This window comes from Spinacia oleracea, chromosome 6, assembly GCF_020520425.1.
Source record: "Spinacia oleracea cultivar Varoflay chromosome 6, BTI_SOV_V1, whole genome shotgun sequence".
NCBI lineage: Eukaryota > Viridiplantae > Streptophyta > Magnoliopsida > Caryophyllales > Amaranthaceae > Spinacia > Spinacia oleracea.
The window spans coordinates 150,752,858-150,778,051 of record NC_079492.1 but is presented as its reverse complement, the minus strand read 5'-3'; the positions used below and the strand labels follow the sequence as shown (position 1 = coordinate 150,778,051).

General features: G+C 35.8%; 4 protein-coding genes across 4 annotated transcripts; all 4 read left to right on the top strand.

The window, feature by feature from the left end:
• The first annotated feature begins 771 nt into the window (after positions 1 to 771).
• On the top strand, positions 772 to 3,670 carry LOC110795252 (non-specific lipid transfer protein GPI-anchored 7). The gene is made up of 3 exons (XM_056833279.1): positions 772 to 1,211; positions 1,552 to 1,605; positions 3,442 to 3,670. The coding sequence occupies exons 1-3, from the start codon at positions 887 to 889 to the stop codon at positions 3,555 to 3,557; spliced, it is 495 nt and encodes a 164-aa protein (XP_056689257.1). The 5' UTR covers positions 772 to 886; the 3' UTR covers positions 3,558 to 3,670.
• A 962-nt stretch (positions 3,671 to 4,632) lies between these two features.
• On the top strand, positions 4,633 to 7,958 carry LOC110795227 (non-specific lipid transfer protein GPI-anchored 7). Its single transcript, XM_022000228.2, has 3 exons — positions 4,633 to 5,152; positions 5,896 to 5,934; positions 7,743 to 7,958. Exons 1-3 carry the CDS (start codon positions 4,834 to 4,836, stop codon positions 7,838 to 7,840), a joined length of 456 nt encoding a protein of 151 aa, XP_021855920.1. The 5' UTR covers positions 4,633 to 4,833; the 3' UTR covers positions 7,841 to 7,958.
• Positions 7,959 to 9,861: 1,903 nt separating this feature from the next.
• LOC110795251 (galactan beta-1,4-galactosyltransferase GALS3-like) lies at positions 9,862 to 14,011 on the top strand. Its single transcript, XM_022000256.2, has 2 exons — positions 9,862 to 11,157; positions 13,280 to 14,011. The coding sequence occupies exons 1-2, from the start codon at positions 10,103 to 10,105 to the stop codon at positions 13,626 to 13,628; spliced, it is 1,404 nt and encodes a 467-aa protein (XP_021855948.2). The 5' UTR covers positions 9,862 to 10,102; the 3' UTR covers positions 13,629 to 14,011.
• A 1,779-nt stretch (positions 14,012 to 15,790) lies between these two features.
• Positions 15,791 to 21,711, top strand: LOC110795226 (FAM10 family protein At4g22670). Its single transcript, XM_022000226.2, has 11 exons — positions 15,791 to 16,144; positions 16,232 to 16,271; positions 16,377 to 16,535; positions 17,201 to 17,288; positions 17,377 to 17,454; positions 17,565 to 17,629; positions 18,097 to 18,237; positions 18,987 to 19,103; positions 19,182 to 19,520; positions 19,721 to 19,778; positions 21,244 to 21,711. Exons 1-11 carry the CDS (start codon positions 16,026 to 16,028, stop codon positions 21,333 to 21,335), a joined length of 1,296 nt encoding a protein of 431 aa, XP_021855918.1. The 5' UTR covers positions 15,791 to 16,025; the 3' UTR covers positions 21,336 to 21,711.
• The last annotated feature ends 3,483 nt before the right edge of the window (positions 21,712 to 25,194 follow it).

Genomic DNA, 25,194 nt, shown 5'->3' with positions numbered 1-25,194 from the left:
AAATAACAATACCCCATAATCTTTTCGGCCGTAATCTTTTAGTTAAGTCTTTTGGGTTTTGTCTAGATCACAAATTCAAGTTAATTTGCCCGTGAGGTTTACCAACTTTTGTGATTGACAAAAATAAAATAAAAAAGATGTCGATCAAGTTTTGTAGTATTTGCGAATCAGTGTTCAGTTGTTCACACTTTTCAAATATGGAGTACGCATGAAATATGTACTTTGACAACCCCCCCCCCCCCCCCCCCGGGTACAGAGTAATAGCTAAATGCAGCCTAAAGTCCTAAACAAACCGAACTTTAACTGATCGAGTAGATTTCGAACGGTTTATGAACAGTGTAAGTATCCGTTCTATTGAATTTATTTTGACTAAACTTATATTATAGAACTTATTTGAATTAACTGAATTTATCTGAACTTATTTTATCTGAAACAAACTTATTTTGTCTGAAATAAACTTAATTGTGTGTGAAAATGTCTGAAAAAAAAACTTATTTTTGTTAAATTTATATTATCTGATCCAATTTATCTACACTTATCTGAAGTCATCTGAACTTATTTTATCTAAAATAGTCAAATAAGTCGAACATAGCAAAGATTAATTCATTTCTTCCGTTTCACTTCTCTTCCTTTCTTTTCCCTTTTCTTTTCTCTCCTTTACTAACATTGAACCAAATTGAGCGTAATAATTATTGACTCGGTCTTAAACCTAATAAGATAAAGCGAAAATCCTTTTAAATAAAAGATTATAAAACCTAAAGTAAGTAGTAACCCCCCGTAAATAACAAAGCCCGTTCAGTCGTTCACTTGCAGACTTTGCACTACACTCGTTGGAGAGAGAGAAAAAAGAAAGAATTACGGAGTAATTCATTTCAAGCCTTCTAGAATGGATAAATCAACCATGGTGGTTTTACTGGCGGCGTTAGTAGCCTGTATGGCGGCGTCAACGGCGGCACAAAGCCCAGCAGGAGTACCCACATGTGCATCGAAGCTAGCGGCGTGTTTCAGCTACTTAAACGCCACCACAACGCCACCGACTAGCTGCTGTGGTCCGCTGAAAGGGGTGGTGACAAATGAAAAACCATGCCTTTGCAGCATTTACGGCAACCCTGCTTTGATTCAGGCTTTTCATATAAATGTGACTCAAGCCCTCAATCTCATCCCCCTTTGTCATGTCGACACTGTTAAAGATCCCTCCAATTTGTGCAAAGGTATTCTCCTTTTTTTTTTTTCCTAATCAATTTTTTTATTTTCTGGGTTATTATTTCTTGATTGCATTTGATAATTCAAGTAGCAGTATGAATGTGTAAAACGAAATTCCCTTTGCAGAATTAATTTTGATTTTATAATTATCTTTTGCTAGCTGAAATGAATATTATTTCTTGATTTGCATTTGATAATTCAAGTAGTACGGAATAGTATTGTTCAATTACTTTAAAAAAAAACTAAATTTGGACTCAATTTTGCTTTTTATTTTATTTTTATAAAGTATAAATTAATGTTTGATACACATAAATCTGAACTTCTATAAAATTTTACCCTGTTGTTCAGATGTAGCACAATCTCCATCTTCATCTTCTTCAGCTTCCACTGGATCAACTCCAGGTAATAATAAAGTTTCCATTTCTGCCCCCTTTCAATTTCGAATGTTATTGTGCAACTTAACTAATTGCATAATTAAATGCTTTTTGCATTAACAGCTTAATACTATGTCCAATTTGGGGTACAAAATTAACAACTTTTTGCATTACATGGATGGTTTTTGCTGGTTGTTGTGATTTTGTGAATCGGGTTGATTGAGTTACTATCATGAATCATGATTGTACTTAATAAAGTGATTTGTTTTTGGATTTTGTTTTCCGGACTCTCCATATGGAAATATCTCGATTATAGACTTAGAGTATATTAATTGATTGATACAATCAATCAGAATAATTTAGTTTAGTATGAATTTTATTCTAATGTAATTACTACCATATATAGTTAGTTATAATCTTCTTATTTATGTTCATTTTTGACTTTGTAATATTCTGAATGTAGTATAAATACTCCTTTGTAAACAACAATATAATCAAGCTTTCTCATAACCCTATCAGAAAAAGATTTTTTTTTGAAATGGTAAAAAAATTTGATTGAAAACTAAACCTTTGTACAATTTTTCTAACCTACCATACAAACTTGTGATTTTTTTATTTCTGGCCTCTTAACTTCTATATTAAGCAACTTAGCTACTTCCATTTTAATGCGGAAATCAGCTATGCTTTTAGCATATGTGGTTGAAGATTGTTGAGCTACTTCTTCACAGTAGTATACAAGTTTGCTGTCCGTCTATCACAATGTACCTATTTATGATACTAGTTAATGTGCCGTGAAGCAAGGATAAGGATACTGAATTAGTGTTGGCTTGACTCTTAGAAGTCTTCCACTTTTTTCTTCTTCTAATCTTCCAAATCTTTGATTGGCTCGTAGCGTATGGCACTGATGATTCAGTTGACTGAGGAGACTGGGGTAGAATAATTGGTGGATATTACTTCTGCTATATTATGACTTTCAAGAGTGAACATATCTTCCCTATAGATGTCTTTCTTGGTAAAACAGCTTATTGTGATGGGACTAACAACTCGTTTGGTAGTCGGTCATAAATGGTGTCAATAGGAATGAATTTATATGTAAATTTATAAGGAAAATCAATATCTATTCCCATGGTAATGTTAGTTCACTCAAAATTATCTATTTTTCTTTATTACCATTCATTACCATTTGGGGAGTGGTATTAGGTGATACTGCAAATTTATGAAGAAAAACACCAAGTTAGAGACAAAATTTCATTACCATGGATATCGTTATGTTATTTTCTTGCTAAATAACACTTAGATTCATTCTCAGTCCCACCATTTATTACCAGCTACCAAACGGGCCGTAAGTGGACTTTGATTATACTTCTACGAGCCCAGCCCTTTCGCCCGCAAATCACCAATATTCTTTTTCGCCCACCCTTTTTCCTGCCATCCATAAACTTGGCATCAGCATTTCTAGTAGTAGAGGCCATAAATTGGGATTGACCTTATTTCCCTCGTTTACACCATGCATTCAAACTTCTTGTATGAGACAGAACACTATCAGGCTCAATAGGAATTTGCAAAGAAAGAACAACAATAGTCCGAGGAATGTCTACAAAGAACAACAATGAACAGGCCTTTTACATGTAAAATTGCTCTGAAAAATCTGTTCCAAAGAATATTATGAGCTGAAATGGTGATTTCTTTTCCAATTGGTCATGACAAACCACTACCGTTTTGTTGCAAGTTTTGTTAATAGGAAAGGTTATCGCGCTCATTGTCTTGTGTACTTTACCGAAACTATGTCATCAAATTTCCATGAAACCAATGTGATATGGATGTACTGAACTAAGCTCTATAAGTATCCGATTAATCTTTGCAGGGAACGCGTCTAGAAGCAGTCCTCCCCGCAATGCTGCTGTCAAGATTACTGGAGCTGGTTCTGCTGGAATTGTTTCCATTCTACTTATGTTTGGGGCATATACAATGTTCTACTAGATGTTGTTCTGTTCTCTTTTATATCTCAAATTAGTATATGTAATTTAAAGATTATTCTATGATGATATTAATCACCAATATATATATATATATATATATATATATATATATATATATATATATATTGAGGCAGACATCAGATAAGGCCATTTCAGTCGAATATTTCTTCAGAATCTAACATCTAGAATCGGTTTTGTTAATCGTATCACTAACCCTGATGAAACCTGTTGGGGTTTTGTACTTTTGTTTAGTATGTTCTTCCTCGTTGATGTTCGCTGTCTGTTATCCATGACAATCTTCTATATACAAACAGTTGAACGTTCATGATTATTGGGGATACGACTAATTTTAAGTTCACGATCCCCTTAAATTGGATTGTAAACGAATAACTATCTACAATAAAGGTAAAAGTTGAAAATCGACAATGATATGAAACCAATAGTAAACTGGTCGATTTATTGTTTTTTTCTCTTATAACTAAAGATGGTTGTGGGCCGGGTCGGTCTCAGCCCGACACTATCCAACCTGACACGAAAAAAAAAGCCAGGCCCTGCATATGCACGACAATAGCACGGCCCGACATGAAGTCGTGGGCCGGTTGTTTTTTTTGGGAAAAGGACGACAAGACACGACACGACAAAGCATGCTAAGTTTAATAAAATTAGGCTTAGGCACGACGGCCCGTGAGTCTGGGCCCTATTTTAAAAATTTCGGCCATATCCGACACGAAAATTATTTGGCTCTGCATAGGCGCGAAAAAAGCACGGCCCAACACTAAGTCGTGGGTGTTGGGCCGGACGTGGACCACTTTTTTGGGAAAGCACGATAAGACACCGCACGTAAAGTACGCGAATTTTAATAAAATTAGACTTAGGCGCGACGGCCCATGTGTCTGGAATCTATTTTAAAATTTCCGGCCCGACCCTGCCCGGATGGGCTTTGCATGGCCCGGAGCCCGGCCGTCTTTACACATAACTGGCCGACCATTAGTTGGTTGCTTTATGTGAAAAGTCGTCTAAAAAGACTAAAACATTCTTAAGTAACCGAAAACTAAGTAGGAGTGATTAAATATTTGCCGTCAAGATCAGATATTTTTTTCCTCATTTTCTCTTCTAGTCTTCCTCAAGCCCGCGTAAGAGAAAGACCACCGGGTCAAAACCGGGCCCCACTTTCACCTGCCTCTTCGATTTCCAAACCCATAAAAACGACGATCAAATTCTTCAAATCATCCCCCCAACAAATTCTAATTTCTAAATTTCTAACAAACTTTTTAAAGATGAGTAAATATCTGGCGGTTGTTTTGGCGGTGGCGGTGGCGGTGGTGATACTAGCAACGCCGTTAGCAGTGGCGCAAGAAACACCATCATGCGCGTCGAGGCTAACTGGTTGCCTGAACTACATGAACGCCACCACAACGCCGCCGAGTAGCTGTTGTAATCCACTGAAAGAAGCGGTGATGAATGAAAAAGCATGTCTTTGTAGCATATACGGAAATCCTGCTTTAATTCAAGCTTTTCATATAAATGTCACTCAAGCTCTCAATCTCCCCAAGCTTTGTCATATTGATACTGGAAAATCTCCCAACATTTGCACAGGTTATTATTTTTGTACTCGTAATTATTTCTAACAACTTCATTTTTTTTTACTTATCTATAAAAAAAATTATTAGTAAGATATTTTTGCTAAGAATTTTGTTTAATATTTTAATTCAGCGAAAAATGGGTTTTATTTCTTTTATTTTGAATCGACAATTCAATTAAGGACATAGAAAACTTGGCTAAAAGGAAAGAACTTTCCTTCATTTGCATTTTGATGATTCAATTAGTATTAAGAACTTACATATAGAAATTTCAACAAGTTGACTACCACAAAGTGGCCAAGTTCTAAATTTGGGCAATTCAATCCATTGTCGTATGACTATTCATTAATAAAGTTGTTTATTTCTCGAAAAAGGAACCTCACCTCTAAATTACTACAATGTGTTACATTTTCAAATAAACAATGAATTTTGCTTTCTGAAATACTTCCTCCGTCTTTTAATACTCGCAACGTTTGGACTTTTGCCACTATTCATATAATATACTTTGACTATTCGTAGTGTTTTTTATATAAGATAAAACATAGTCATGTGAATCTTGTTAAATTCGTCTCAATGTGTATTTTCAAAATATCAACTTTTTATAATTTTTGCATAAAGAGAATTTAAGATATAAATGATCAAAGTTGTGCATCGGCATGCGTGAAACTAACAAACATTGCGAGTATTAAAAGACGGAGGAAGTATATTTTTGGTATAATATTTTAGATCTGTATGTGTAACTAATTTTCTCTGTTTTAGGTGTGGCGACTTCCCCATCTTCAACATCAACTCCTTCAAGTAATTCCCTTCTTTGCCCTTTGGTTTTATTTCCTTCAAATTTTAAATGATTGATTTTCTATGTTAGTCTTCTGACTTTGTAAGTTGAGATGAAATTGTTAGCTTCACTGAATTTCCAAATGGGTTAATGATATTTGTTTTAGTAAAAATATGTGTATTTAATTATTTTACTTTGGATAAATTGTTTGGAACTGAGGTTAGTGTAGTTCGAGACCAGGGTGTATTTTCATTGTATTCTTTGTTCTCATATCCTTAATCCTTCTGACTTAGTCATTGAGTCATTATAATTCATCTGTAAGAATGATTAAGGTTGCTTGTTTTCGTTCCTTATCAAAACACAAATAAATGAAATATGGATGGTAGTTGTTGTGGATATGTGGAAGGATATGCTTGTGATTGTTGAGGTTTGTAGTGACTCAAGTTGCTTCTATTCCACACTTTTACCTTGGTACTTGAAATCTTTAGCCACTTCCATTTGTTCTGCTGAAAACCTGCCATGCATTTTGTAAGTATTGTTGAGCTGTTTCTTAATTCTTAGGAGTTATGGACAAGATTTTATGATGCAAATTGATGTGCCATTAGTATTAGGTTTGAATTATTGTGTGATAATCCAAATCCCAACTCTTTGGAAATAACCATCATATATTGGTATAACCAATCAATAAATTCTCATACAAGCACAACAGCAGCTTCAGAGAATGTGTTAAATTAGAGCTGATCATGGGCAGGACGGCCCGCTAAGCCCGGCCCATTTAAATAACGGGTTTGGACAACGATTTTGGAAAATATTGAAAAATTAAATTAGCCTGTAATTGTAATGTAATACTCAGTAAACTCTTAGGCAATTTGGCTCTCCCCTCCCTCGATTTATTAGAAAGGGTAGAGTTGATCAACATCATCCCGGGCCGACCCGAAAGTTAGCGGGTTTGGACAGAATATTTAGGCTATGTTTTTGGGCCCGGCCCGAATTTAAAAAAATGACGGGTTTTGGGCAACGTAAAACTACACTCTTAGTTATGAATTTGGCCCGGCCCAACATGACCTGAAATAGCGGGTTTGGGGAACACAAAATCGGCCCGGCCTGTCTTTTGATCGGGTCTAAGAAAGGGGAACGTCCAAAAGGATCAAGAACTGAAGTGATTACTCTCGCTAGCTGTCTGATATAAACTGTGACTTGGGCAAATCGCCAATATTTTGCATTTTTATGGATGTTGGACATGTTTGTTTTTCATACATTGATCCGTTGATCTGAAACACTGATCAACTTCTGCCTATATTCTTACCACAAATTTTCTTGCAATATTCTGTCTTCGAACATTCTGTTTATATTTGTCCAAATAGATGATTGAGGTTGGAACTTGGAAGTGTTTCTTCAGTTAGCTTTGCCTGATATTTCTTCCCTAATCAACAAAGACGAATTGTGTCATTTGATTTACATGAAACCAAGTTATGGTACGGAGTATAAGTTTCCATAATTTGAATGTACTAGAGCTGATCAACATGGCCCAGCCCGACCCGAAAATACCGGGTTTGGGCAGAATATTTTGTCCCGATTGTCGGGCCCGTCCCGATTTTTTTTTTAAAAGCGGGCTTTGGACAACGTAAAACAACATTTTTAGTTATAAATTTGACCCGGTCCGAAAAAACCCGCTATTTTTGTGCCAAAATAGCGGGTTTTGGGCACACAAAATTGACCCGAAGCTTGGACTGGTCCGACATAATAGGTAGTTTTATTGCGCGACCCGGCCCGGCCCGCCTTTTTTATCAGGTCTAGAATGTACTGAGTTGTGAGTTGTGTATCTTTGCAGGAAGCAGTCCTCCTGGAAATGCTGCAGGCAGGATTACAGGAGCTGGATTAGTTGCCTCCTTACTCATGATGTTTGGAGCATACTCTATGTTTTATTAGATTGTTTTACATGTAATGTTTTATGACATTATATTTAATCAGCATATGTAATGTACAAGTTATTTGATTTTGAACTATGAATTGATGATCATAAATATAGATCTAAACTTCACTTCCATGGAAGCTATTTCAGCATGTCATATCTTAAATGCTAATCTTAGATGATGTTTGGTTGACATGAAAAAACATGGCAAGTATTCGTAAAGTAGAAGATTGTAGTTGTTTGGTTGATAAAAAAAATTGGAAGTCACATTTCCTAGGTAAGTGGAACTTCTCATGTTTAACCAAACGGATGATAATAGGGGTACACGTGGTGTGCAATGTCATCTTGAACACCACTAATTAAATGATGCCACCTCATTTTTTATGGTACGCCTTCATGGTTTTTATGTTGTATTGAGATATTCTCAAAGATTTTATTTACTAATCTAAAAATGTCAAATATGTTCTATCAATTTGTGACAGGCGTTTATTTGAACGTGTAGCAGATTTTTCGGTTGATTTGTCAAAGATCTTTTTTTATTTTGTATGTATATAATTCCGAGAAATATATTATGTAATATGGTACTCCCTCCGTTTCTTTTCATTTTGGGTATTTCAAAATGTTCTTTACATTTCCTTCTATATTATCACATAAATGATCTAATATTCTATCCAAATTTGTGTTCAATGATTATTTTAACCAATTAAATTCATTGAGTCATTTAATCTCTCACAAATTTCTATTGGGACATTAAATTTTTCTCATTTTTTCAATATCAGATTTTTTTATAAAAGTTAAAACATTTTTTTTCCTTGTTTAAATAAAAAAATAGATGAATCTCAATGCACATTAATTAGACGTTAATTAACGTGCAAAAGACTAAACGTAAATTAAAAAAAAACGGATGGAGTAATTTCCATTGCACCGTAGATTGCAATTCTCTATTGTCATTTCTTTTTGCACCAAAATTATGTATTTTGACAAATATATAATTTTGAGAAATATATTATGTAATACTCCCTCCGTCTTTTTTTGTTCTTTACGTTTTCCTTTTTAGTTATTTCAAAATGTTCTTTACATTTTCTTTTGTATTATCACATAAATGACTTAGTATTTTATCAAAATTTGTGTTCAATTATTATTTTAACCAATTAAATTCATTGGGTCATTAAATTTTTCCCATTTTCCAATATCAGAATATTGATAAGAGTGAAAACATTATAAATAAATGTAATTTATCTTGTTTGAATAAAAAAATTGAGGAATCTCGATGCAAATTAATTAATCGTTAAAACGCGTGAAAAATATCAAACGTAAAGAACAAAAAGAGACAGAGGGAGAAGGTAATTTCTATAACGTGCACCGTAGATTACGATTCTATATGTCGTTTCCTCTTTATGTTAGGCAGTTCACAATTCTATATTTTTTTTCCTTTTTGTTTTGGCAGTTCACAATTTCATCAAATTGTCAACCTATTATTTATATAATAAGATTGTTGAAATTTTATTTATGGTCAAATATTAATAATTGTAAGAGCATCAATAATAGACAACTCTTAGCCCCCTCTTAAATTTTCTCTCCCTTTAAGAGCTAACTCTTAACTAAAATGTAGTAACTCTTAGCCCCCTCTTATTTAGAGGTTGATTGTGACTTCCTCTAAATAAGAGGTAGCTCTTAGAAAATAAGAGGGGGTTGAGGTGGAGGTTTGTGTTTGTTTTTTTATTTTTTTATTTTTTTAAAAAAGAAAAAATATGTAAAAAGGTATTTAAGAGGTAACAAATAAGAGTTAGTCTATTTCTTGGGATTTTTCATGGGCAACTCTTATTATAGAGATGGTGATGAATTGGATAAGGAGAGAGATTAAGAGGGGGCAAATAAGAGTAAGCTTAGTATTGATTCTAACAATTTTAAGGAATATAAGGAGAAAAAAAATAAAGAAACAAATTGTCAAAGATGTTGATATGAAAATTTTGTACCCATTAAGAAATGATAGGCTTTGATTTGACCATTAATCTTTTCTAAAAAGGGAAACAAGTTACTGAAAATTTTGTATCCATTAAGAAAGATATGCGTTGGTTTGATCATTGATAGAAACAAATCGCTAAAATCTTTCCTTATTCTTTCACTGAAATCACTCACTAAAATCATATTCTTGACACCGAAATCGCTTTCGAAACTCAAAGAGACTCTCCAAAGTTCAGACCACCGTGAGACTCTCCAAAGTTCAGACCACCGTGAGACCACCGTGAGACTCTCCAGAGTGTACTGTGTACGCTACAATGGTAAAAGATAAAAGAGGAAGAAAAGGAGGAAGTACCACCGCTCTCCTCCTCCTCCTCCTCCTCCTCCTCCTCTTAATCTGTACCTGCGCTGTTTACCTCCAATTCCTCCCCGCTTACTTCTCCCCGTTTTCTTGCTCCACCACCACCACCGCAACCACATCCTCGCCACCACCAACACCACCATCACCTAAAGATCAGATCCTCGAAAACGGCGCTGTAAAGCGACGATTCATTCCTTACGGTTCCGGCGCCTACAATTTCATCCTAATGTCCGCCTATCGCGGCGGACCCAACACCTTTTCCATCATCGGACTCTCCTCAAAACCTTTCCAAAAGTACGCCCTTCCTACCTACACTTGCCAATACCAAAACTCCAACAACAACAACATCGTCAAAGGCTATAAAATCCTCCCAGACTGGGGATTCGGAAGAATCTACACCGTAATCGTAATCAATTGCACATTCACAAACAACATTGCAAACAACCCTTCCGCCACCACTAGCCGCCTCATCCTCCACGCCCCATCCAACGACGGCGCCACCGATTCCATCACCGCCTTAACCGAACCCCCCAATTCATGGAACCCCTCCAATTTCATCTCCCCTCCCAAATACGACTACCTCTACTGCGGCTCCCCTCTCTACGGCAACCTCAGCCCTCAACGGATTCGTGAATGGATCGCTTACCATGTCAGATTATTCGGTACTAATTCCCATTTCGTTATCTTTGATTCGGGCGGTATCCACACGGAAGTACTTGAGGTTTTACTACCATGGATGAAACTCGGGTATGTTACCTTACAAGATGTAAGGGAACAAGAGAGATTCGATGGGTATTATCATAATCAATTCCTTCTTCTTAATGACTGCTTGCATCGATATCGTTTTGATGCGAAATGGATGTTCTTCTTCGATGTAGATGAGTACATTTTTCTTCCTCCCAATTTGACTCTCAGATCTGTCACGGATTCGCTCCAAGAATTTACCCAGTTCACTATTGAGCAGGTTCCCATGTCTAATAAGCTTTGTCTTACTCAAGATGCTTCCAATAAGTACGTTTTCTTCTTACTTTCTCTCTCCCTGTTTTTTTTTATTTTTTCAATTTCACTCTATTTCTGGGCATTCGGGCTGTTTTATTTAGGAAATTGGAAATTATTGAATGGAAATTTTGTGAAACACTACCTTAATGTTTGGACATTTTGTGAATTACTACCTTATAAAAACTTTTTTATATTTTCCTACCTTATAAGTTTGATATGTTTTAGTAACACTACCTTGTAACAGAAAACGTTAAATCTCTTCGTTTGTGGACCCCACCCGCAACGACTTTATTCCATTTCTTTTTTTCCTCTTTCTGAATATCTGTTCTCTTCTACTATTTCTCAATCTTTGTCCTCCCATTTCTCAATCTCTTACTTCTCTTTCTCAATAACTCAAGAATATGACCACCGTGGCACTTTACGCGCGTATACACAACAAAATCTTTGGATGACCTTGCATCTGGACTTCGCTTCGAGCTTCTTCAACGTCCCTTGTTAAGAATGTGGAATATTGTCAACTCCACCGTTGAAATAACAACAGCGCATGTCAATCAGATCATCTAAAAGTACAACACTTTGCCAATAACTCAAGAAAATCAAGTTGAGGTTGACTGACAAACTATTTCTTTCCATCTCTGCTAAAATAATGTGTTTGTGGATTCTTATTAGTTATTATGTAACCTGCAACTATATCAAATGATAAAGGATGTGATGTGGGCGTTGTTTGCGAGTCGTAAATCACTTAATTCAATGACAATGAACTATAAAAATGAGTCAAAGATTGAGAAAGAGAAGTAGAGATTGAGGAACGAGAGGACAAAGATTGAGAGAGAGTAGTAGAGAACAGAGATTGAGAAAGAATAAAGAAAAATGGAATAAAATCGTTGGAGGTGAGGCCCACAAACGGAGAAATTTAACGTTTTCTGTTACAAGGTAGTGTTACTAAAACATATCAAACTTATAAGGTAGGAAAATATAAAAAAGATTTTATAAGGTAGTAATTCACAAAACGTCCAAACATTAAGGTAGTGTTTCCCAAAATTTCCTTATTGAATCTATAGATTTTTTAAATAGCACAACAAAATGTACTTTATAAATTCCAAACTGTCATGCTCATATTTTCCAAATGTACGGAGTAATTGGATGTGAGTAAGTCTTAATCTATACTGGGTATAATATTTAAATGATACGGAGTATATTAATATTTTGAATTTTTATTTAGTACCAAACCACATACTTTGATACAAGAAAAGTAGTTGTATTTTCTCATGTGATACCAAACAACAAAGTTTGGTAACTTGATTTTATTTTTATTTGGTTCCAAATAATATAGTTTTGTACTTACAAGTCAAAGATAAATGTTATTTTTCGTGGGCCAGACTCAATTTATTACTTGAATTTACCATTTAACCCTCAATATACCAACTGAAGTTACTATTTTGCCCTTAGTATATCATTTTAATGGTATACCCAGTATAGGTTCAGAAAACCTCTTTGGATGTTGCTTTCAACGTACTTGAAATTGGGTAAGCTAGAGCCTAGAGGATACGGAATTACGGGAGTAGCTAGGTACCTTAGGCTTTGTTCTGTTCGACTTATTTCAGACACAATAAGTTCAGATAATATAAGTTCAGCAAAAATAAGTTTTTTTCAGACATTTTCGCACACAAATAAGTTTATTTCAGATAAAATAAGTTCAAATTTTAGTTAAGTTGAGATAATATAAGTTCAGACAAAATAAGTCCAATAGAACAGAGCCTTAACAAACTAATGTTTCTAATCGTGAAGTTTGATACGGAGTACTACTCTGCTCTTGCCCTATTTGTATTCTTCTCTCAAAGCCATACATATTTTTGGATACATATATTAGAAGAGTATATAATAATATGTTTACTAAACGATTTAGATGTTTCATCTTTCCTGATGTGTTTGTGTATTAATCAACAAGTTGGTAGGAAACTCGCCTTGCAAATTTGCCTTCAATGAAAACGTGTTGGGTTTTTGCATACAATTCTTTGATAGAAATAGTGTTGATGATAAGATTCTTGATTGGAAAACATGATTATTTCCTTTAATAGTGTTTGTTACAACTTACAACGTTGTATTGTACTTAAAGTTTGGTTATGAATTTCAGAAAATGGGAGATTGAGAAGCTAGTTTATAGAAACGTAAAGAAAGTAGCGAGGAATCTGAAGTACGCGGTTCAACCACGAAACGTGTTTGCCACCGGAGTTCACTTGTCTCAGAACTACGAGGGTGAGTCCGTTCATACAACCAAAAACCTCATCAAATATTACCATTATCACGACACCATTGTCACTCGCCGGGATACATGTCAACAGTTTCTCAATGAGACTTTTACTACAATCGGAGATGATCACACCCCTTTTGTTATGGACACTAACATGAGTTTGCTCGCCCCGGTTGTTAAGAAGTTCGAGCTCGATACAATTGGAACTATACTTCAATCTACAAAGCAATGACATACATATACGACTTATCAATAATGGGTCCGGTCGTTGCAAGAAACTCATTTTTGACACACCAATTAGTTTATTTTGGCAAATCCTGTGTCTGAGGCGTATCCAGAATTTTGAAATAAAAAATAAATAAATAAACTACATTTTTTTTTTTAAAAGATACAATGAAAATGACCAAAAAAAAATATTGATGGTAGTGTGGGGAAAGCAAGAAAAACAAAAATAAAATACAGAACTAGATAATGGGGATCAAACGTGGCCAAGCCACCCCCATTAAATCTTGATGAACTAGTTAATGAAAATGACAATTTGAGGAGTACTAATTAAATGTTTACTTTAAAAATATACGAAGTAGAAATTAAAAATCAGATGAAAATATGACGTGCCACATCTGGAAAAAAAATGGAATTTAAAATACTTGGCGAACTAAAAATAAGGTTTATATATTTAATCTGCAACAAAGAGACACAAACAGGCCCGGTGGTGGCCCTGTGCATCCTTGTCAACAGCACAGGGCCACCCAAAAAAAGGGTCTGTTTTTAAAAAGCCCAGCCTACATATTAAAAAAAAACTCCTAGGAAATCACCGAATGAGTCAGCTATTCAGCAACTTCCCAAGTTAGTTTCTTACTTTACTTCCTCAAGATTCACGCTCAATCACTCAAGATTCATCTCCCCAAAATTATTTTCTTTCCTATTCCAAATTCCCAATTCCAAAAATCGTATTGTCAAATTTCAGTCCTTCCATATTCTAATCAGCAATTTCAATTAAACCCTCTTAGATCACAACTGAAACTAAAACTAATTAAATCTTAATGAAACTAAATGAAACTCTCTTGGTAATTTCATCAAACAGGTTATATGCATCATTAAATCCATGATTTTTTTTTAATGGCAGACGTTTAGATGATGTGTAATTGTCATTTGCAGTTACTTTAGAAATAGAAAGTTCATTGAGATAGTTACGGGATTCGAAAATGACGGAAAAAAGAATGAGCAATAGAAGTTCAGGATGGGAAAAGAGAATCACATACGTTGCATTTAATTTATAAATAGAAACCAGATAAATGCTCTGCTTTGTCGTTCCTCTTATTATTAATGGAGGTGAAAGATGAAAATTTGAGGTGAAAAAATGTTTGGCGCAAAAATTAAATAGGTATTTTGGCTCAATTTCACCCCGCTCAACTGAACCAAATGGCGCAATGGGCTGAAAAAATTTGCCGCCCAAATTCTCCTTTTCATAAAGCTTTTTCCTCTATTTTTTTTAGTGGGATTTGTGAGGTGACATTGTGTAATTGGTGGTGTGCAAGATACCTATGCACACCAAGTGTATTCCTAGCATTTTTCTTAACCAAACAATATCACCCACTTCCTAGGAAATGTTTATACATATGAAAATCTTGTTCCTAAGAAGTTCTACTTTCTACGATCAACCAAATGACCTCGTTTGATTGGTCTGGGCCTTATGGATGTTATTTGTTCGATAAAATTAGGGGAACTGGCCATTTTTTAAGCCCACTTCCATGATAGTAGTTGGTAAATTAAAACAAACATAATAAAATAAGTTATCTTTGAAAGGAGTAAAGAACCGTAATATGAAAAATTAGTAATCGCCAAGAGTCCAAAACTAGTTAGGTTGAACTCTTGGAATTTTCAATTTTTAATTGAACGAGAAGATGTACAAAATGGGAGATAAAGTAGGGATATTCCTTTTATTGATAGACTACAATTTCAATAGATTGTAGTTAAAATATAATTCTACCAAGTTCACTTAATTAGAGTTGTTTCAATTATTCTCGTGCATTGTATGATTTTATCACATACTCATGCATATGCGTTGACACGTGACGACATAAGACGTGTATAATGCGTATCAAGTATCAACGTATACGGTAATATGAGAGGATTGCTAAACCTCAAGTGACTTGTGTCCATATGGACACAAGTGACTCAAATACAATTATTTTTAGTACCAATACAGCATATGTCAGTATCAATAACACAAATAATTTGTATTGGTAATTTTTAGCAATGTATTAGTATACCAATACCATACTAATTTTACTACGAATACCAAATTAGCGTGTACCAATTACAAGCCCCTTGTGTCCATATGGACACAAATCACTTGAGGCCAAGACTTCCTCGTAATATGGCCATTTTAATATTTTATGCATCATTTTAGTGACTTTTATGCATCATTTTAGTGACTACACCTTGCAAAAATTGCCTGAATACGTGGTGCGGTGGTGGGAATTGGGAAATTATCTTTTGAGCAAGAGAAACTCCATTTCATCACTCCTAAAACCCTACTATTACAATTTGTCATCTTCAACCTCAAACCCTTATTTATAGCACACATTTGTTTGATTAATTTTCATCAGATCTTAAAAACTCGAAGATGGCAACAATGGAGGAATCAGACGTACATCAATTGAAGCAATTCGTAGATCTCTGCAAATCCAACCCTTCCATTCTTTATGATCCTTCTCTCTCCTTCTTCCGCGACTACATCGAAAGGTAATAAAACCATTTCCGGTAAAATACCTAATCTTTTCGTTTTCTCTCTCTTATGAATCTCTAATTGTTTTTGATTTTTGGTTTCAGTCTTGGAGCGAAGCTTCCGACTTCTTCCTCCGACAAATCTGTAAATTTCTAGGGTTTTTTCGATTTATCGCCTGTTTGCGCTTTTTTTTTTTTTTGGTTTGAGACTTTGAGTGTGGTAAATTATTGTTTGAAAATGTGGTTTCAGAAATACAATGTTGAGGAAGAGAGTGACGAGGATGTGGCGGATGCGAAGCCACATGTTGAAGAAGTAGAGGAAGAAGAAGAGGAGGAGGATGAAATTGTTGAGTCTGATGTTGAGTTAGAAGGCGAAATCATTGAGCCTGATAATGATCCTCCTCAAAAGGTCTATTCCTTTTGTTTTTTTAATACATTTGGCTGAATAAGTATTGGAAATGTGAGATTTTATGTATATGTTCACTGTGTTGAACTGTTTGACGCGAAATTTACTGGTTTAATGCTGGAAAATTGTTGTTGCTTGGTATGATGGAGATTGGAGTTTTGATGAATCAGTCATGAATTGTTAGAACACCATGCCATTTTTACCTAAATTCCTTTTGAGCAAGTTACGCCCTATCAAAGCCAGGTGTTGGGGGAGTTTATGGAGCATGTCAAGATTATTTTGTGAATTTAGGTGAAGTAAAATAGTTTTTAGAACATAAAGACATCTAAATGTCCTTGTAAGTTTTTCCATTTATTGAGATGTGTTGTAGACAAGTAGACTTCTTTATAGTGTTCATAACTTCATTTACCATTGCGAAGAGGTGGTTTATGATTTAAGAGAAAGGTGAAAATGGTGTTCTTTATTTATTGGAAACAAAAGATTACCAAAATGTAGTTAGGCATTGGGTATTATTATTGAAATTCAAATGTGAAATCTCGTCTACTATAGAGTCCTTAGCATATGCTGAAAGTTGAATGATGTTTATGAATGTATTATTTGAGTAACAAAATGGGGTCCTATGTTTGTAAATATATTATAGCTCATATTGGTATCAAATCTTTTTGTAGATGGGTGACTCTTCTGTTGAAGTCACAGATGAGAACCGTGAGGCGGCTCAAGACGCAAAAATGCAGGCAATGGAAGCAATTTCTGAAGGTAATCTTGTGAATTTTGCTGTAAATTATAATGGATGCTTTTTTGTGCCATCCCTTGTCATGTTTATGTGTGTTGTTTGGGATATTAGGTAAGCCAGAGGAAGCAATTGAGCATTTGACATCAGCTATAACACTCAATCCGTCAGCTATTATGTATGCTACTAGAGGTAAAAAAAGTCATGCTTCATTTCAGGTTATATGTTGATGTTGTTCTTACTGACTCTACTGTTCGTTGGTATTCTATTGTTTTATTGATGTGCTATCTGCTATTCCACAGCTAGTGTGTATGTGAAGATGAAGAAGCCAAATGCAGCTATCCGAGATGCCACTGCTGCCTTGGAGGTAAGTCCTGCTTGAATAGTGATTACAGAAAACTCCCTGCTTGCATTTCTGAATGATTGTTATCTAATGGTTTGCATATATATGTACTGGAATTCTGGAATCTGTTCATTCAAAGTTGTAGTTGGAATTTAAGATCTCTTACCGCCATAGCGCTAACGGTTATAGACCACTTTCATGGGTAATGCATAAAATTTTCTACTTTTGTGGATGTCACTGTTGTGCTAAGCCCAAAAACCTTTACAATGCATGTGGCTGAGGTTAAATATTCTGGTTGTAGTACTCATAGAGTAATTACCTGCCCACTGTGTATTTTTACATGTTGAAAAGATAGTCATCTGCCTTACCTACCACATCTCAGTTTGCACATTGTGCTTCTGATTTGGCAGCACCTTATGTGATTTTCTAGCCTTTCACGCTTTTCCTAGTGCAGCTTTGAGAATTCTAAAATTGTAGATGCCTTTGGCCAGATAAATCCTGATTCTGCTAAAGGGTTCAAATCTCGTGGGATGGCAAGAGCAATGCTTGGTCAATGGGCAGAGGCTGCAAAGGATCTGCATGTGGCTTCAACGCTCGACTATGATGAAGAAATAAATGCAGTGCTGAAAAAGGTGCGACCCCTTTTGAACTCTGATTCTGCAAATTCTCTTTGACATGACTGTTATGATTTATTTGACATCCCAATTTTAACATTCTTATGTCAAAATATGCAAAGGGATTTCTCTTCGTGTAAGAAGTTGAGAAGGCCAACAGTAACAGTACCTATTTCTAGCTAAAAGGGATGGCTTGCTTCAAATGAATGGTACCTTGTTTAACAATAAGCTGGTAGTGAAGTTAGCAGGTTTAACTAGTTGTTAGCAAGTTTTTAAGGTGTTTGTCCTAGCAGTTAGCAAGTTTTAGAGGGGTTCTGTACACCAGCATATAGCCATTCACCTAACATGAAAAAGGCATTTATAACCAGTTATCATAATGTTAATGCAATGATTTCGCAACATTTGGGGTTTTAAACTTCTCTAACCAAACCATTGCTGCGGTTATGATCACAACCAATGTATGTTGCTAGTGTTAGGAGAGGGCGAGACCGCGAAACCATCTTTTTTTTGTAATATGTGAGTGGACTGATAATAAGTTGTAAATTGGTTTAAAGATTACTCAGTGGATGCTAGCTTACTAGATACATGAAAATTGGTAAAGATTTTGTTCTCAAGGAGCCAGAATGTAAAATAGTGAATTTTATAACGTGGAAAGAATAATAAAAAGCTAGAAGTATTTTGCGTCATCCTTTTTTAATTCTATTGGTCTTTCAACGTATGTTTAAGGGAATTAGGTTTCTGACACCCCTGAAATATTGGCCTACCAGGTTGAGCCTAATGCTCACAGGATTGAAGAGCACAGGAGGAAATATGATAGGCTTCGCAAGGAAAGAGAAGAAAGAAGGGTTCAGCGCGAAAGACAGCGCAGAAAGGCTAAAGCACAGGTTTCTTTTTTGTTTTCTTTTTAAGAAATTATATTATCGTGTTTACTGTGCAACTAACGTACAGATGTTCTTTTCTAGGCTGCATATGAGAAAGCCAAGGAGGAGGAAAAGTCATCTTCAAGTAGATCTGGAGGGTTCCCAGGTGGCATGCCTGGAGGGTTCCCAGGGGGTATACCTGGAATGTTCGGTGGTATGCCCGGAGGGTTCCCAGGTGGCATGCCTGGAGGGTTCCCAGGAGGCATGCCTGGAGGTTTTCCAGGTGGCATGCCCGGAGCGGCCGGAGGCATGCCTGGAGCTGCTGGAGGCATGCCTGGGGCGGCTGGAGGTATGCCTGGTGCTGCTGGAGGCATGCCCGGGGCGGCTGGAGGTATGCCTGGCGGTATGCCGGGAAATATCGATTTCAGCAAAATACTAAATGTGAGTTGGAAGTATTTGCTATAGAAAAACGATCTTAATGGTACTTCTATTTTGATGATTTGCCAATTGCTCTTATTTGTATATAGATAGGCACCTTAAAATCTTAAATGTAATACCTTGCCTGTTTAGTTATTGATAGCTCTTGTTTCTCTGTGCCTGTTATTTTTTTAAATGACATGATTTTTCCCATTTTGGATCAGGATCCTGAATTGATGGCAGCCTTCAAGGATCCAGAGGTCATGGCAGCTCTCCAAGATGGTTAGTACAAATGTCATTTAGTTTTTGCTGATGTGGTTATTGCACCAATCATTGAACTCACAGATTTTGTGATTGAATAATACTACCACGACGTATGAACTTGTTTGTTACAAGGTCATAATTTTGAGGACTGGGAATGGATTTATTCATAATTTTTTGTGGAATGTCCAATTTGAATAATTGTGACTGACCAAAGTAATACTTAATGATAGAATGCACCTGCAGTCCTGCACTAGCGTACAGGTTTTTTCCTTCCATTATTTTCTTGACCACTCTTCATCACCTTGTGACTCATTACGAAACTTTGCAAAGAAAAATATGTAGGGTAACCTTGGACATTCTTATGTGGCATTCCATCTCAAATTACCCGCCCATTTGTATTACCCCATTAATTGTTACACCCCATTCCCCCCAATCCAGACGGGACCTTATTGTGAGCTGTGAGTGTGACTGTTGGTTCAGAGATTTCACTTCTGTTTCTCTCCATTTGTTACATTGAATTCTGGAGACACAAAAAGCTTCCTTGGGGCTGTAGTTGTGTAGTTTAGCTTTGGGTTTCTGTTCAACTCCTATTATGATTTATAGTATTCAATTGATTGCTTCAGTGACACGTATGGAGTAAAATGGAATAAGAGAAGTTAGTTAATGTATCGGATTATCTAGCCTATCTAGGTTAATTTGTGCTTTCGTATTTCTTGCATGCAGTAGACAAAGCTTAGTTTGTATGCAGATTGTACAACTTTCCTCTTTAAGTTTCTTTGTTAAATTTCTGCTTCCTCTGGTGGGACTTGGGAGAATTATAGCCAATGATGGACGATGAGATTATTTTACAGTCTTTATCTGGATAAATGTTTTCCAGCATTTTTTGAATTGCTGTGATTATATTTGTTGTTCTGACCAAAAGCTAAATGCTGGGATTGAATTTTGGGTCTTCTCTCCATAGATTTGGGTAAATGTTGTAGGTTAAGACTCAATTGCCAAAATGCTTATTTTCCCAAATTGGAAGTCTGAAACTTATTCAAAAATTGGGCTTGGCCTGTCCGTAAAATTGATTGTATAGTTTTATACGGTTGGTCTAACTTTTCGTATGCTCTTTTTTTTGCTATCTTAAGGAATGATTTGCCAAATTTGATGCATGAAGGGTTTATAATGCATATTCTGTCGTAGTGTTTGTTTACAATCACTTAGGCTCCGTTCTATTCGACTTATTTTGTCTAAACTTGTATTATTTGAACTGAACTTATTTTATCTGGAAAAAACTTACTTTGACTATTTGTGTATAATATTGTCTGAAAAAATCTTTCTGAACTTATATTAACTGAATTTATCTGAACTTATTTTGACCTATTCAGAGCCTAAAAGTCTTTTAATGTCTACGATTTGCATCCTGTTTTTTCTCATTTGATTTGAAGATATCCCCATGATCACGTTTCTGAAAATGTCCATTGAATTGGTATTCTTACAGTAATGAAGAACCCAGCAAATCTAGCCAAGCACCAAGCAAATCCCAAGGTGGCCCCCATAATATCTAAGATGATGGGCAAGTTTGCTGGTTAATGGTGAAGATACATTTCATTGAACATGATGGCAAAGAATCAGTGGAGGTACTAAACTTTGGCACCCGTGGCCTTTTTTTAGTTCATGCACATTGTTGAGCTTAACTTTTATTATATATTGCTAGACAGGAGCTAGTTGAATTGAATGTCATACATTGATTTAGAACGAAACGTGTATTTTGAGGTAGAACACATCTTAATCTTATAGGATGGATCTAGAGATTGTTGCCTGCTAATGTTGCATATTGTCAGCATTAGTTTATGGTACTTCCCAAAAAAGTTGTGCAGTTGATTCGGTCATATTGTCATCGTTATAGTTGTGCTCCAAATATTGAATTATTAATATTGCAAAACTGTTATAGTTCTGCTTGTAGAAACTCATCGCATTAATTTTCTTGTAATTGTTTTTTTTGGTAGCAAAATCTCCCTAAATACATAATGCTGGATTATGTTCATTGCAAGATGTTGATCTGGCTTGATGTTTTTTTTCTTTCTTGTCTACCTAAATCAAATGAAATTAGCAATAGTGAACCCCTTGTAACTAGTCTTTTGGCGGTGTTTATATCCAAAATGACGGTAAACCTAAGATTAGTTTTCTTCCACAAACATATGTTCTAATTTTAATAGAGTCGTTTGGTCCTTTGTTAAACGTAGTGGTAATAAGTTAGCTCACGATCTAGCCCATCTTCAACCTTGGGAGTTTTGGACTAGAAAGTGGGAGTGTGATTTTCCTTGTAATGTCCTGAATATTGCTGCAACTGATGTATCAAATTAGTCTCCCTCCTTTGGGGTTTATTCAAAAAAAAAAGGAAAACAATTGAATGAAATTAATAGGAAAACAATTGAGAATAGAGTTTTTTTTTCCCCTTATACCTTAATATCCTTCAATTTTAAAGGAGTTATTGTATTTGGTTCATAGGAAAACAATTGAATGAAATTATAGTTTAGTGGAAGCTACTTGATTAAAAGTCAAGTTTCATTTTTAAGTTCCTTTGTATACCCTTGGAAAATTCTCAACAATAGAAAATCGATTTCACCCTTTTCACACCATGTAGTGGAACATGGAGGAATTAAATTCGGCATGCTGTGAATATGTGATGTGTTTGAAACACATCACAGGGGCATTTCTGTAAATACGTTGAATTTAAATGCTACATGTTTTTATCGTAATGGTACATGTTTTTATCGTAATGGTACTCCGTTTAACGAAATGGTACCTTCTTTTTAATGAATGATACACAAAATGCCCCTGTGATGTGTTTACAACATGTCGAAATTCCGCTCCAACATGAGAAAACTAGGTTTTTTTGGAAGAGGATTTTGCTCTCACAAGATGTAACCTTTGCAAGAAATTAATGTAGTATGACTACTCTTTTAAGATTGAGACGGTGTTATTCTCTTAGCATGATTCTTATTGGTTAAGGTGGATCATTAGTCCATGTTAAATAAGCGCATCTAAAGATGGTTGTGGGTTGGGCTAGCCTTGGGCCCGAGTTGACGTGCATGGGCACAAAGTTGTGGGTGAGACTGGGCTTGAGCCGCATTTTCGGGAGCAAGGCAAGGTCTACTCGCCACGACAAAACAGGTTACATTTAATAAAATTAAGCTTAGTCATGACGGCCCGACCTGTCACGTAGCCCTTGGCCCCTATTTTTTGAAAAAATCGACTCGGACCGCCCTGATATAAACGAGCTTGATATGGGCTGGCCCTTGACCTAAAGCCCAGCCCAGCCCGGACTGACCTGACCCGACCTGCGGTCATCTGTAGGTATACATTACAGAGTACTCCCTCCGTCCCGGAATACTTGACATGTTTTCCTTATCGGGCCGTCCCTTAATACTTGACCTGTTTCTAAAAATGGAAATACTCTAACAATATTATATTATTTCTCACTCCACCTCTATTAACCCACTTACCCCCTACTCCATACAAAAAATAATTAAAAATTCAACCCCTACTCTCCCCCAACCCCACCTCTTAACCCACCTCCCACTAACTACATTAAAATAATACCCCACTATCAACTACTACCTATTAAATTAAATAAGTCAATTCAAGTCCCTTAAACTCTGTGCCGGTCAAACCGGGTCGAGTATTCCGGGACGGAGGGAGTAAGATTTACCCTGTACCAAAGAGGGGTTGCCGCCTCTTCTTAGTTATTGTCATAAACTAAGCTTCAGATGAAGCATCATTTTCGTGAAAAGGATCATACTTACTTGATTATACTTTGATAATGATCAATGTTCTTGAAAAATTTCGGAAATACTATAATGTCTTTGATTCCCGTCTGAGTTATTTGATTTTGCTTTCATAATGGTCAATTTTGTTCTTTTAATTACTTGCAAGTTACAAATAATATTATAATTAGAAAAGGGACGGTTTTTACTTTCTATTGTCGGGGGTAAATCTTCAAACGAAGCATACGGGGAAAGAAACGTGGATCCATAAAATTAGTTTGAACTTTCAATAAATGTGTATATTATTAGTGTTCCTTAAGATTTACCAAAATTTTCTTGAATTTAGTTTGGGTTCTACGCTAATGAGTGTATTATCGAGTAAAATTGTAAGATTTATATTTGAAAATTTAACCCCACTCTACAATGATCTAGAGTTTTGACATTTTTTACGCATAGTACACCCGGTTCACCGGTGTTTAGATTCGATTACATCCGGATCCGACCCGGATCGCACACCTTGCTTATGGTGGGTGAGTCTCCCAACAAGAGTTTTTGCATACGGTGAGACTCAAACCCGAGACCTCCCTTAAGCGGCATATGCATCATTAAAAGTTAAAAAGTAATGAAGCTCATAGTATCCTTATCTTAATTAGCTGACTAAAGTATAATTTGTCGGCAGATTAGCACTAATCAAGTAATTATGTAACACCATTGTAACCATGGTAGTTCCTTAGTCGCTATTTAGCTTTTTAATTTGATGATGCAAAAGTTGTAATTATGCAAGTTTTTCTTCAATTCACCTGATAATCACTACTCAAGGACACTAATTCACCTATGATTGACAGATGTCTAAAACGGAAGATGTGATTTTTTTCCACTTAGGGGTTGTTTGGTTCGTGAAGTGATAGGGTTGGAGTCAGGAATGAAATTAAAGTAGACCTGATCAAAATGTGGGCTGGGCCGGGTTGCCGGACCGAGGGCACATAAATAATCCCATTATGTCGGGCCAGGCTAAACTTCAGGCCCATTTTTTTGTGCCAAAAACCTGCTATTTCGGGCCAAAAATAGCGGGCTTTTTAGGCCAGACTAAATTTATAACTAAAAGGGTTTACGTTGCCCAAAGCCCGCATTTTTTCCAAAAACTTCGGTTCGGACCCAAAAATCGGGCCAAAATATTCTGCCCAAAACCCGGTATTTTTTGCGTCGGGTCAATGGGCCGGGTCCATGTTGATCAGCTCTAAATTAAAGTCCTACAAGTTAGAATTTTATTCATAATACCACACATTTGGTTTTGTACTCGGAAGTTTTGTACAAGGCTTATACACACCATTGCTGTATGGTTTTGCTCATTCCAAACCTACAAACACATAGAGTACCAAATATTTGCGAGTCAAAAACCCCCTTAATTTACTGCCTCCTCTTCATTCTACATCAATTTTACCATTTAAATTTTTTTCGTCAAAGATTTCACCAAATATAGTATCATAAAATTACTTTCGCATTTCATTATTGATGCGAGTGACATATGTCGTTTTACTTCTCTTTTTTCCTGATTTTGAGCCAATATTAACATTTTAGTAAGATTATTCACCTATTTTTTAGCTGAACGACTTTTTAGCACTTATCAAAATTGTTTTAGATATAAATTGTGTTGCGTACTTGGTAAGTTGGTAGCCTTTATT

Bases quoted from the DNA above. Each gene is read 5' to 3' on its own strand.
- LOC110795252 (XM_056833279.1), top strand. From the start codon at position 887: ATGGATAAATCAACCATGGTGGTTTTACTGGCGGCGTTAGTAGCCTGT. The intron at 1,212-1,551 runs GTATTCTCCTTT...CCTGTTGTTCAG, and splicing joins TCCCTCCAATTTGTGCAAAG to ATGTAGCACAATCTCCATCT. The intron at 1,606-3,441 runs GTAATAATAAAG...TAATCTTTGCAG, and splicing joins TTCCACTGGATCAACTCCAG to GGAACGCGTCTAGAAGCAGT.
- LOC110795226 (XM_022000226.2), top strand. From the start codon at position 16,026: ATGGCAACAATGGAGGAATCAGACGTACATCAATTGAAGCAATTCGTA. The intron at 19,104-19,181 runs GTTTCTTTTTTG...GTTCTTTTCTAG, and splicing joins GCAGAAAGGCTAAAGCACAG to GCTGCATATGAGAAAGCCAA. The intron at 19,521-19,720 runs GTGAGTTGGAAG...ATTTTGGATCAG, and splicing joins ATTTCAGCAAAATACTAAAT to GATCCTGAATTGATGGCAGC.
- LOC110795227 (XM_022000228.2), top strand. From the start codon at position 4,834: ATGAGTAAATATCTGGCGGTTGTTTTGGCGGTGGCGGTGGCGGTGGTG. The intron at 5,153-5,895 runs GTTATTATTTTT...TCTCTGTTTTAG, and splicing joins ATCTCCCAACATTTGCACAG to GTGTGGCGACTTCCCCATCT. The intron at 5,935-7,742 runs GTAATTCCCTTC...GTATCTTTGCAG, and splicing joins TTCAACATCAACTCCTTCAA to GAAGCAGTCCTCCTGGAAAT.
- LOC110795251 (XM_022000256.2), top strand. From the start codon at position 10,103: ATGGTAAAAGATAAAAGAGGAAGAAAAGGAGGAAGTACCACCGCTCTC. The intron at 11,158-13,279 runs GTACGTTTTCTT...TATGAATTTCAG, and splicing joins ACTCAAGATGCTTCCAATAA to AAAATGGGAGATTGAGAAGC.